Source organism: Cnephaeus nilssonii, assembly GCF_951640355.1.
Source record: "Cnephaeus nilssonii genome assembly, chromosome: 13".
Classification (NCBI taxonomy): domain Eukaryota; kingdom Metazoa; phylum Chordata; class Mammalia; order Chiroptera; family Vespertilionidae; genus Cnephaeus; species Cnephaeus nilssonii.
Window position 1 is genome coordinate 31,635,818 of NC_137084.1, and position 13,309 is coordinate 31,649,126.

Consider the following 13,309-nt stretch of genomic DNA (forward strand, 5'->3'; position numbering starts at 1 on the left):
TTTATTAAAAATTAGTCCTGAATTGCCTTTCCTTGTTCTCTAGGAAAAGTTTCTTTAAAAACGTAAATTTGCAAAGAAAAATAAAAAACAAACAAACTATGCAACTGAAAATTAATTTATAACGTATCAAAATCTTTTACATCTTTGATTTAAATATAAGGGAAAACCCAGGTCCAGCTTGATTTTCCATAGTCCTTTTTAAATACATTATTTACAAAAATGAGATAAAAATAATAAAATTCTGTATTTTATTGACTATGTATTGGCTTTAGAGGCTAATTCTTTCAAAGTAAGAGGAATTAAATTTGATATGTTCCACTTTTATACTGAGGTATGTAGCTTACATTCATTTTTAATATGTACATATTATGGTGACTTTTTAAAATACCATATGGTTATAGTTCTTTATCTCAATTTCCAAAAGGTATGTAGCTCCTCTCATGTGTCTTAGTTGAAGACAACTCAGTCAAAATACTAAAATTTGAATAGTCAAAGTCAGATCATGAAATAAGCTGTATATTGTCTTATTGATTTGAGGACTATGGCACCACCATACATTTTTTTTTTTTAGCTGCTTTCAATTCAATCATGTAAAGCACATTTATCTGAATAAATAATCCAATAATATCCGGGTGATGTTCAGTACCTTTCTGCCATTTTGAATCCTGCCTGACTGGTGAGCTACAGCCACTCTGAATGCTCCTTCCTACTCTTTCCTTATGATGCAAACTGGAGTTCTTTACGTATTTGACCTCTTAGGATTTTGCATCTGTACTTGGGGCAAAGTCTGATCTGACCAATTGCCTCCGTAAAGCTGGTGTCCTATTAATGTAGTGAAGCAAGTAATACAAGGAGGTGAATACTCACTTTTAATTTCCACCCTTACCTGGATATTGTTTTGAGTGGGGAATCTTAAATTTTTATAATATACAATATATAAAAATAAAAATATAAATTTTCATGTATATGTTTATTACACATTTCCTCATTTCAAGTCAGAAACCTCTCGGTGGTGACAGTCCTCTGCTTAGGTAGTATTTGTTAGCAACCTGAATTGTTTGGCCCTTTTATCTTCTCCTCTTTGGCTTTCCATTACACTGCAGAAAAATTACAGTTATGAAGTAGCAACGAAAATAATTGTATGGTTGGGGGTCACCACAACATGAGGAACTGTATGAAAGGGTCGCGGCATTAGAAAGGTTGAGAACCACTGCATTACAGTATAGAGTGAGCTTAGTACTAACTGTGGTATGCCCTTAGAAGTTTGGTAGTCAGACAATTAGGTGAGAAGCTGGGAGTCTGTCAAGAGATTCTTCAGTGTTTTGAATCTCTCTAGAATCTCTGTGCATTGAGATTAAATGCCGATAAGGTTGTATGTAGTGAGTTGTATATCTTGTCCTACAGATAAAGGCCATCAGTGGTTGTTATTACCCCCTCAGCTTCTTCTACTGAAATAGGAACTCATATAGCTAGATTAATTCAGCATTATAGTGAGGATTAATTTTCCAATAGGAATGTGAAATGCTTTGAAGTTATTAACCATTTTATTAATGAGTAGCTTTTATGGAAAGCTGTGTCCCTATGGTTTGATTTATGTTGGAAGTGTGTGTTCCTGTTGTCCATATAGTTCTATTTTTCTCCCATGGAGTTGAAGCATTCTTTTCCTGGAGCTCAGAAAAGATTTCAGGTCTATTTATAGAAACGAGAGACATATTTTTATGTTTTACATTTATTGTGTTTCTAATCCTAGTTTATGAACTTGCTGTGAGTTTGTGATCATTACGAGAAAATTGGGCTTTTGTCTTTTACGATTACAATATATGCTCTCAACTCAAATTTTAACCAAACAAGTTATGTTTTAGCATTTGTATCAGTGATCAGCAGTTTAGTGTGATGTTATAACATGTATGAAAGGGCAATAAAAATAGGTAACAAAACTGGGTAGGATAGAAAGTTGGAAGATGTTGTGTTGTCTATTCTTATCCATGTTCTGATGTTATATCAATATATCTCAGATTTTAAACCCTATTTGCAAAATGTAATCTCTAATAGGCATGGCTTTGAAGATTGGCTTCATAATTTTCAAGACTCAGTGTTATCTTTTTTATGACTTCAGCAAAAATACAAAAAATGTATAGACCAAAGTACACATCTTGTTTCTGAATTTAAAGTAAATGTAGCAAGAGACCATTTTGGAAATTAAATACAGACTGCACATATGGGTATACATGTAGGACCTTCCAATAGGAATCCAGTTTTTAATCACAGTGGTAGGTCACTCGTTGAAGCCTAAGAAAACTTTAATAGGAAAGAATGGAAAGAAAAAAGGAGGGAAGTAAAGAGGGGAAGAAGAAAAGGAAGGGGCAGGGAGCTTTCTCTTAATAGAATCAAGCTGGCTCCTATTTAGAAAGAACTTCAGCTTCTGTGATAGCGAGCTAGTACGGTTGTTCTTCATCAGCCATTTCAGGATGCACTGATCTGGATTCCATCCATTCCTTGATTGATTGATCATGTCATGGACAAATGTTAATTGTTTTCGCCAATACTTTCTAATCGTGCAGTAGTCTTCTCATCTCTAACCCCGGGCTCGCTGTCTTTTTCTAAAGCTTATCTAGTTTCTAAAACCCTTTAGATCCATCTTGACCTTACTGTCATTCTGAAAAATTCAAGGAGGATTTAGAAGTTGGAAGGAAAAAAAAAAAAGGGAAAAATGCTAAAGAGAAAGGTACTGATAGGGAGAGGAGAAGCATTTGGATACAGAGTAACAATTTAAATATAATTTAAAAAGAAGTTATCAGAATTTGACACTTGGAATGTTAAAGTTTAATGGGAGTATGCTTCACACTAAGGGTTTAGTATTTAAGTCTGCATTCTCTTTTGGAAATATGTCCTATTTGTTAAGATCTGAGGCTCAAAAGATACATGCAAATAGTTGTAAGCAGTAGCTTCAGTTGCAGATCCATCTGAATATAGAGATAAAAGAACACATTGAGGAAAATGTGCTAATTATTAGAGTATTCTGGTTTAAGTTTCTGTAACCTTTATGAATCTTTATAGAAACAAGTGTAATCACTCCCTGTAATCTCGTGTGCTACTTAGAAATGCAGCAGGGCAACATGTTTAAAGAAATACTTTCTTGAAGAGAATATACATCTCTTTTTATACAAGAGAACTGCAGTAGCAGTTTTCATGATCTTGACTTTATTTTCTTTACATTTTGCTATAAATGGGTATTTTATGAAATTTGCTGTATTTTTTGTTTTTAAGAACATGTGGTTACAGGTTGATTGATCTTTACTCCCTTGAAAAATTGTCATTCTTCCATGAATAGCACATGGGTTTTGCTTGGAATTAAAACATAATCACCTGGATTAAAAGGAATATTCTCTAAACTTAAACCTGTAGGAAAGAGCTCCCTTTTCTGTCCCATCAGTCTAAGAAATGCTAAATGCTGACTAAATATTGATAGAATTATAATGATAATACCAATACAAGTTTATTGAGCATTATATTTTTTCTTGGGAATAGTTTAAATAATCTGGTAAAAAATTAGTTGTGTCATTTTATAATACAGTAATATAATAACACAACTAATTGTTTATATCCTAAGGTTAAAACAACAACAAAAAATAGCTTTGATCATTTTTAAGTGATAGAGTTTCTTCATAAACTAGCTTTCTGGATTTATAATCTTTTAATACTTATAAAATAAAAAAAATATATGTAATATTTTGAATCCTTACTTTTTTTATTTTAACAGATTCCTCCTGCATGGAAAAACTACTATCAAAAGATTGGAAGGAAAAAATGGAAAGACTAAATACCAGTGAACTTCTTGGAGAAATTAAAGGTACAATATATAAAATATCAAATAAATCAATGTGGAGATGTTATTTTGTATAACAATACATTTGCTGATCTTCTGTATTCTAACATTAATTTCTTACTTCTAATATTTGTTGATGTATGAGAGGTAAATGTATAGTATGTCCTTGAACTTTTATTCTTTTTAATGTTTACAGAATGAAATTTTTGGCCTCTCTTTTTATTATTCTATAACATATATATGATAGGATAACTTGTTTTTAATTTACTTAACTAAAAAGTATTAACATAAAAATGTTATATCAAAGATGATGAACAAATTAAATTAAATACAGTTTTAGTCTTTCCTCTTAAGTCCTAATATAATAGCTTTATTTATGAATCCAAATCAATAATTTGAAAATTTTTTTATAGGGTCAACTGTAGCACCTATAAAAAAAAAAAGAGTTTATAGAATGTGCTATACATAATGGTTTATGGGTGGGTTCTGAGGTCTGTTTACTGGTTCAAATCCTGGCCCTGCCATTTACTAGATAATTGACTTTGGGCAAGTCACTGTCTTCTCCATTTTGAATTCCTGGGATCTAAAATGGGGATAATAACAGTACCTACCTCATAGGCTCCTTAAGAGAATTAATACATGTAAAGCTTTTAGCATTGCACCTGGAACTTAAGACTCATGAGCCCTAACCAGTTTGGCTCAGTGGATAGAGCATCGGCCTGCGGACTCAAGGGTCCCAGGTTCGATTCCAGTCAAGGGCATGTACCTTGGTTGCGGGCACATAACCAGTGGGGGGTGTGCAGGAGGCAGCTGATCGATGTTTCTCTCTCATTGATGTTTCTAACTCTCTATCCCTCTCCCTTCATCTCTGTAAAAAATCAATAAAATATATTAAAAAAAAAAAAAGAAAAGACTCACGAGAGTAAGTTTTGGTCATTGTTATTATTAACATGCCCATATGTTGATAGGTTGATTAATCTTAAAACAGATTTCACAGGATTTAAAATTTCATAACCTCTTACCCTGATGATGATGGATATCTTAATTTTTAAAGTTATGTGATTGATGTTATTACATGTTAAGAAGTGGACAATCCCAATCAATGCATCACAGAACTAACCTAACTCTCTTGTTGATTTCTTTAAGAAAATGAAGTACTGTATTATTAAATTTTGCTATCATGAATAGAATCCTAAGTCATTAATTAATTCTGTAAGTTGTTCCTTACAGACCATCATCACTGTCACTTGCACTAACAATTTGGGAAGTTTATTAGATTAGGTTTCTGAATTTATCCAACAGCTTCAGCTGACTCTTCCTATTGGTCATGGATAATAACTACCTCATTTAAGATGACTATTTGGCAATAGCTATCTGATGAAAATTTTATTTTGAATTTAGTATAGAAAATTGCCTAGGGTTCTGACATCTTATGTTCTTCTCAAATGAAGAGAAAAGGAAGTCATCTCCCAATGAATAATTAATAACTCATTCCATTATCTAATGCAGTATCAAAACCAAGTAGAAATTTAATAGTATTTTGAATTTCACTGCTTCTGTTTCTTACTTATGAAGGCCACTTGCTATTTTGGAAACAAACCCTCACCGTATAACTGAGGGGTAGAAAGAGAGTCATTAGTGACATATTCTTTATCCAGCTGCAATAACATGGTGTGTGCTACTTTGCACGCCATTCTGTGTTTTCTTCCCTTCCCAAAGTCATTGGTTTTATACAGTGAGAACGGAAATGGTTTATGCAAAGTCAAGCTTTTGCCAGCATGAGTGATGGGGGTCTTGCTTTCTCTCAGTAATGTGGAAGCTAACATTTTATTATGTTATGATTAAGCATCGTGTTTATAAGCATCAGGTTATCTTCTCTCCCCTGCTCCCACTTCCTATTTTACTATATTTTTAATTCTAATTATGAATTTAAAATATAAAAATTATGCTAGTCTCAGATGTTCCAAATACATAAATCTCGAAAGTGAAACACATTTGAAAAAGTAGGCTTTTCAAATTCTTGAACATTTTTCTTTCTGGATTCTATATGAGGTAAATGAACTGTCATTTGTGTGCTACTCTCAGTTTTACGGGCATAGAAGACAAGATTCTTATTAAATTTTTCATTTTGATTTAGTCTACTTAATGGTCTCTTCTTACATCCTCATATTTTGTCACCATAAAATTATACAGAAAATATAACAATACTATAATAAAAATGAAAAAATTAAAGTAGTGTTCATAGAGTGATCCAATCACTGCTACAACTCAATGTACAGTTTTAGTCTAGGTGAGTTCAGGCCAGTTATTATCCACCTAAATTAGCTATAATTATTCTGCAGTGTCAAAGTGATCTGAATATTATCTCCAAGGAACACATGCTATTGTGGGTTATCAGTATTTATATATCTCAATCATTGTGCATTTTTACTAACTCACTATTTTTCTCTCATTATAAAATTTATACATACTTATTGAAAAAGTATAGAAACCCAAAAGAAATTAAAATTGTCTTTTAATTCTACCTGTGTTATATTGTATATCCTTTTTATTTTAATTTATGTATATTCATGTTAAATTTTTTCTTAAAATCAGAATAATCTTTTTACTATTTTTTTTGTAGTCTGTCTTTCCCACCTAAAGATATATTGTGAATTTCCTGTGATTAGGTCATTTTTTTTTTTGCAAGAAAAATTGCATAAAGTGGGGGTTCTCAGAATTTAACTGAGTCTTTTATTCAATATTTCAGTTGTTTTTATCATTTGTCATTATAAAGAAAACCTTGAACTTGGATAACTTTTAAAAAAAATATTTTATCGATTTTTTACAGAGAGGAAGGGAGAGGGATAGAGAGTTAGAAACATCAATCAGCTGCCTCCTGCACACCCCCTACTGGGATGTGCCCACAACCAAGGTACATACCCTTGACCGGAATCGAACCTGGGACCCTTCAGTCTCAGGCCGACGCTCTATCCGCTCTATCCACTGAGCCAAACCGGTTAGGGAGAACTTGGATAACTTTTTAAATATTTTTCAGTACTAACTAGGCTGTTTTCTGGGAATGAATATATTACTAAACAGTGAAATTCTTGGGCAAAGGGTTGTTCTTTCTTTAAAGGCTTTGCTACATATTGATTGCTACACTGCCCTTCAGAAAGGGTATAGTATTCTGTGCTCTCACTAGAAGTATCTGCAAGTACTTTTCCATTACCCTCAATAACAGTTTCATTAACTAAAAAGTTCTTGCCAGTTTGATAGAAGAAAAGAACATATTATTGCTAAATTATTTTGAATTGCTTTATCATTGAGACTGAAGAGTTTTACATACATTTATTTATATTAAATATCTCTTCATTTGTGAATTGCCTATTTATGTTGTGTGCCCATTTTCCTTTAAAAGATTTGTCTAGTTATTGTGGTTTTGTAACTCTTAATGTACAGGGTGGGGCAAAATTAGATTTACAGTAGTTTATATAGAAAACAATACAATAATTGATACACAACAATACAAGAATAAACAGTCTTGTGTGCTCACAACTGTAAACTTACTTTTGCCCCACCCTGTATATTTCAATGGTGTTAGTCTTTATCTGAAATAAACATTATATTTTGTTATTTTCTTTACTTTATGGTTTGTTGTCAAAATTTTCCCTCCCTTTTTAAAAGTTTTTTGTTATTGTTGGGGATTTGTTTAGAATGGCTTCACCCACTTTGAGATTAGATAAAATATTTTGTATATTTTCTTTCAGTTTTTTGTATTACTATACATTTAACTCTTTAATTCTTCTGGAATGTATTTTGATGTATAATTTCATAGAGAGGTACAACTTAATCTTCTTTCTCAGGCAGTTAACCAAATATTTCTGTATCATTTATTTAAATAACTCATCACTTCTGACTTGAAATAACATCTTTTACTGCGTACTGATTGCATATTTGAAACCATTTCTCAGTTTTTTTGTTCTATTCCCATTGATCTTTCTATTTAAACTTTTGTTAGTATTCTGCTGTATTAATCACTGTAGCTTTACAGTATCTTAAAGTGTGGGCAGTATTACAAGATCACATTCAGAATTGTTCTTTAAGGTGTTTGCATACTTCTCTAAAATTTATTTTAGATGTATAATTATAAATTGTTAATTGAAATTCCAAAGTGATGTCTTAAAAGATTGTATTTAAATAAAACTATGAGGTAAGCTGACACCTTTATGGTATTGAATCTTTCCATTCAGAATAATATACTGAACTCTATTATGCCCCTCAACAATTAAAAAAAAATGCAGATTCTGTACATTTCTGCTGATATTTTCTTTATAAAAGTTATATTTTTTTGCTTGTATTTCTGAGTGAGATATCTTCATTCTATTTTCTTTTTGTTATTATATTTAGGGATTTTAGTGAATTTTGCTGGTTCACTTTATAATTTTCTTTTTTTATAAAACTTATTAGCTCTACTAATATTTCAGCTGACATGTTTTATCTTATATGTTCCCTTTTTTTTTCACCCATTCTCTTATTACACTGCCTAGAATGTCAGGACAATACTAAGTAAAGCAGGTGATAACAGGCATTTTGTGTAGTTTTTAAATGATGGAATATTTAATATTTCACCATTAAGTATTATATTGACCATTGATTTAAGAATAATCTTTATGATTAAAAATTCTAGTCATAGTTTTATTAAGAGTTTCTATGAGAAATTGCATTTTATTTTATGGTTCATCTTATTGGTTTTTGTTTTTCAAATTTATTGATGAAATAAACCCTGATTAGTCATGGTGTAGTCTTGTTTTAATGGACTGCATAATTTTATTTGCTTCTATTATAGTTGTTATTTTCCATCTGTAATCATAAATGAGATTATTTTTTGTTTTTCTTTATCTGTACTATCTTTGTTTTTCTTTATCTATACTAATTTATAGTACCAGTATTCAAGTTAAATTAGAAAGCTTTTCCTCTTTTTCTAGACTATGTAAAACGTTGAATAGATAACATGAAAATTACTTATTCCTTGAAATTCTGAAACAATACATCATAAAACATCTGGGCCCAGAGTATTCTTTAGAAATTATTTATTTTTTACTTCTTTTAAAGTCAGTTTTGTCAGGAAAATAATTCCTGGAAAATTGTATATTTCATTGAGATTTTCAAATATATTAGTATTGTTTAAAAATACAGTATCACTTATTTTTTGAGTTTTCTATTTATTTGTTGTTATATACCCCATTTTCAGCTTTGCATATGTGTGTGTGTGTGTGTGTGTGTGTGTGTGTGTGTGTGTGTGTGTGTGTATGTGTGTTTTGTCTCTCAATTTTACTTGCCAGTGGTTTTTCTTTTTATCTCTCTCTTCCCACTCTCTGGTAAGGATCCACTTTTTAGATTTATTTTTAAATTCTTCAGCTTTTTAGTATGCCAACTACTTACTCTTGCTTTTCCATTTATTATTTCTCCCTTTCTTATTTTCCTTGTATTTCCTCTTTTGTTTATTTTCTGATGCCATTTAATGTCCTGAATTGAATTCTTTATTTTAAACATTTTAAATTTAATAACAAAGGCACTTTTGGCCATAAGTATGTCTGCAGAAATAGCTTTATTTGAAATTTTCATAGTCATTATTTTTTAAGTAGTCAATATTTATATTATTTTATAACCGGTATTATGTTTATGTGTCATTCTTAACTTTACATCTTAGTTTTAATCCAAGAGTGTAATGAAGCTGGGGAAGGGCAAAAATATAGCCTTTACCTCTACCACTAGAAAATTCTATGGGATGGATTAGGTGCTTGAGGGAAAATTAAAGTGTAGACAGTAGAATGGATAAGAGCAGTATTGAAAAATGGATCTTTAATGCAATGTGCTTATTATTGCCACATATTAAAAGATAATACATTAGTAATATCCTTTTTAGATTTTACTTAAGAAAGCAATGCTTTCAAATAAAAGTTTTTATGTTGTTTTATTTTTTTGTTTTGTTTTAAAAAGAGGGAAAGAGAGGGAAACGTGAATGTGAGAGAAGCACATTGATTGGTTGCCTCCTGCACTCCCCCCTGCCCCCCCCCCCATCCCGAACAGGGCCCGGCCCTGGCAGAGGAGAACCTGCAACCAAGACACATGCCCTTGACTGGAGTCCAACCTGGGACCCTTTGGTCTGCAGGCTGACACTCTATCCACTGAGCCAAACCGGCTAGGGCCCAAGTAAAAGTCTTATTATCTAAATGAAGTAAAGCAATATTTTGGAAACCCCTCAATATGAGGGAGTTGGAATAGTGCTAGAGTTTGAGAAATACGGGATGATAGATTTTCAATGGGTCTGTATCTGAGTCTTGTCTAATATTTAAGAGAAAATTCTGTCACTCACTCCCATCATGTTTTCATAGCCAGTCTCTCCAGTAGCAGCATTAATTGAGTCCAGAGAGCTGCAAATGGCACAAATTTAATAGCAGTAATCTCAAAGCAATGTTCAAATCACATTAACTTTATTACAAGTATTGCTAAATAACTTTATTAAGAATTTAAATGAAATATAGCATAAAATGGTTAGACCTGTGCCTTGGTCTAATTGGGGTACCATATATTTCTTGTTGAAAGTATTACAAATGTCCCCCCTTTTTTTCTTCTTCTTGGGGGGTGCCATAGTTTTAAGTGATCTCTTGTCTTGTCTAGAATGGTGAAGAGTTCTGTAGATATAATAAAAATAGGGAAGTTTGGCCTAATACCTGTTAGATGTTGAAGTGCTTTTGAAAAAAGAGGACAGGGTATCTGTAATAATATCAACAATAAATAAATAAATTAATTAAATGTTTGTTTTGTGTTGTTTTAGGGGGTTCAAACAATAGGGAAATTGTTCTTAATATACAAAAGAACTTAAAACAATTAATGGCTATCTGACATTGATAGAGTTGGACTGCATCAAGAGAGAGTGCCTCAAATATAGGTGTTCAATAAATCTTTGTTAAATGAATAGATTAAGGGATTCTTTAATAATATAACATCAGTGGCGATTTAGCTGTGGAAAATTTTAAATAGGGATTTTGTAGAGCGTATTTGTACTCTGGTGGGATGTTGTCTTCATGACCTCCTAATGTTTTTTCAAAGTTAATACTAGTATTTATTATACTTTCTTAATTAAAAGACTGATCTTTAAAATATTATCTATATTCTGCCTGTAAATAATACAGTAAGTACTTTTAAAAGATGTTTTTTTTTCCAAAGGAAACAAAGTGCTAAAACAGCTATATTATCTTATTTGATCCTTATAACCACCCAGTGAGGAAAATTAATTTAATGTATGAACAAAAGAAAACAGAGAAATTAAGTGGCATGTTGGAGTTACTTAGAAAGCTATAGACACAGGGGTTGAATCCTGGCCTCTAAAGCTTCTGTTTAATACAATACAGAGCAGTTTTCAAATTCCTCAGAGTCTTAGAATTCTGAGGTGGGGACCAGGGGAAGGCAGGTCTGGACTGTTCCTCCCTCTCACAACACACAAACAATGAAAACAGTTCCACGTTTACCCATTTCTGTGTAAGTGAGGCAGTATAGCAAAGCAGGAGTGGGTATAGGCAATGCAGTTTCCATAATGGGATTTATCTTGATCTCTACATGAATGGAGAGAAGGGGGAGAAATAATATGGAAGAAGGACCCAAGGTAAAACAGAAGTAGTGATAGGCTGGGAGGGTTGCATGACCCATTTGTTTGTTTGAATTGTACCAAAGGAGTGAGGATGCCAGGATAGTTATGGTTATGAAACATTTCTAAATGCAAGGGCGGCATATAAATGATGCTTAGAGCATTAGGATTTATCCTCTGTCTCTATAAATGGGTCTAGCCTTCTGGGGTTTCTAGAAGAGAATCGTCGCCTGCCTCCCTGTTTTGCACACATGCCCCTCAATGCTGTGGCTGGCATCTCCTCCTTGGTGTGAAGGCGCCTCCCTGGGCAGTGTGCCAGAGAAGCAGTGATGTTGGTTGTTTGAGTTAGCACACACTGTTTGTGCTAGTGTTTGTCAAACACACAGATGATAAGAGAGCCAAGAAAAAAAATAATTATGTGATATGAACCAAATAAGGAAAATAGTGTTTTCCTTCCTTGGTCATTTATGATGAATCATTTCAATATTTACATTCAGTGATTAAGGTAGATGTGCTGTAGGTATACTCTCCTACAGCTTAGAAAAATGGCAGTTCCTGATTGGAACGAAAAGTGATTGAACCAATGCTTTTAAATGGAAAATTCTACAAATGATTCCCAATGTTTTTCAACGCCACCGTCGAAACACAATTACTTATGTATTTATTCAACTATTATGTCTGAGAGGTTGGTTGCAGAGCCTAATGTTACTGACATGCTTTACTATTAAAGACTTTAAGTATTGCTCCCTATTACTTCATTAGTGTTGTTACCGAGAGAAGTAAAATTTGGAACTATGTTGCATTAAATAGTACAAGCATATTACAGTTGTGCTTGACATAAATACTGCATTAAAATGTGAATTTATTATAATATTGCTACTGTGTGCCACGGAGAGCCTGGTTTCGTTTTGAGTTTTGATTGCAAACATAAATCTTTAGATGAGAGCACAGGAACACAAAAGTCATGGTTTTTTTCAGTGCATGATAGATCTTTTGAAGATCAAATAGTGTAGGTTATTCTTAAAGTAACTTAAGCAGTGCTGTTATCACCAAAGGGTCAGAATGGATCCAATAGCATTCCCGAAGAATTAATGGTCTGAGTCACAAGTTACTATCTTAAATGCCAATTCTCTCTCCTCGTTTATTCACTTTCAGAGCAAGGGCCTTAAACTGTATCTAAATACTTTGATTGCTTATTCCATATATTGCCCTTCCTATAGAATACTAATTTTTTTAGGAATAGTAAATCATAGTTACTGCTGTTTTCTGTTATAGGCAATCACAGAAGGACTAGAGTGGTTTTCTAAAAGCTATGACTGTACACTTTACATATTCATTTATAAATGAGTTTTTCTTGAATTTCCATTAAAATTTATAGCAATTTGTTCATCTGAGGGAACTTTAAAAAATCTGGAAATATTATGAAGCAAATCATCTGCCACTTTTCAACTCCAATAAAATCTGCAAAGTTCACATACCTAGTGATTCTTTCTGTCTCATTAGGGAAATGGGTGAAACAGTAATCTATCCATGTTTAGAATTCATGTATTCTGAAAATTTTAAATTGTTATTTCTAAGACAAATGCTGTATTACTCTAGAGACCAGCTTGTGAAAGAGATTGAGAGTGCATGTTATTTTCTTACTTTCCTGTTTGTATGAAATATTGTAGTAGTGTCACTATTTTTCTGTATAAATCTGTGTAATTATAGAATTTCAGAGTAATATCTAGAATCATAGAAATTCAAAAAATTAGACTTGATGGGGTTTTGCACATTATGTAATCCAACTTATTTTCAATATAGGAACCCCAATATCCAGAAAAGTTGCTGCTCTAAGTCACATAATAAGTTGC

The 13,309-nt window shown here is 32.3% G+C and overlaps 1 protein-coding gene across 20 annotated transcripts in view; it reads left to right on the plus strand.

Annotated features, from left to right (window-relative positions):
• Positions 1–13,309, plus strand: part of SOX6 (SRY-box transcription factor 6) — a 558,867-nt gene that overhangs the window by 319,367 nt on the left and 226,191 nt on the right. For all 20 annotated transcript variants that reach the window (XM_079789455.1, XM_079789470.1, XM_079789454.1 and 17 more), the window contains one exon: positions 3,761–3,850. In XM_079789455.1, coding sequence (XP_079645581.1) covers positions 3,761–3,850 — 90 coding nt within the window. The remainder of the gene's footprint in view (positions 1–3,760; positions 3,851–13,309) is intronic.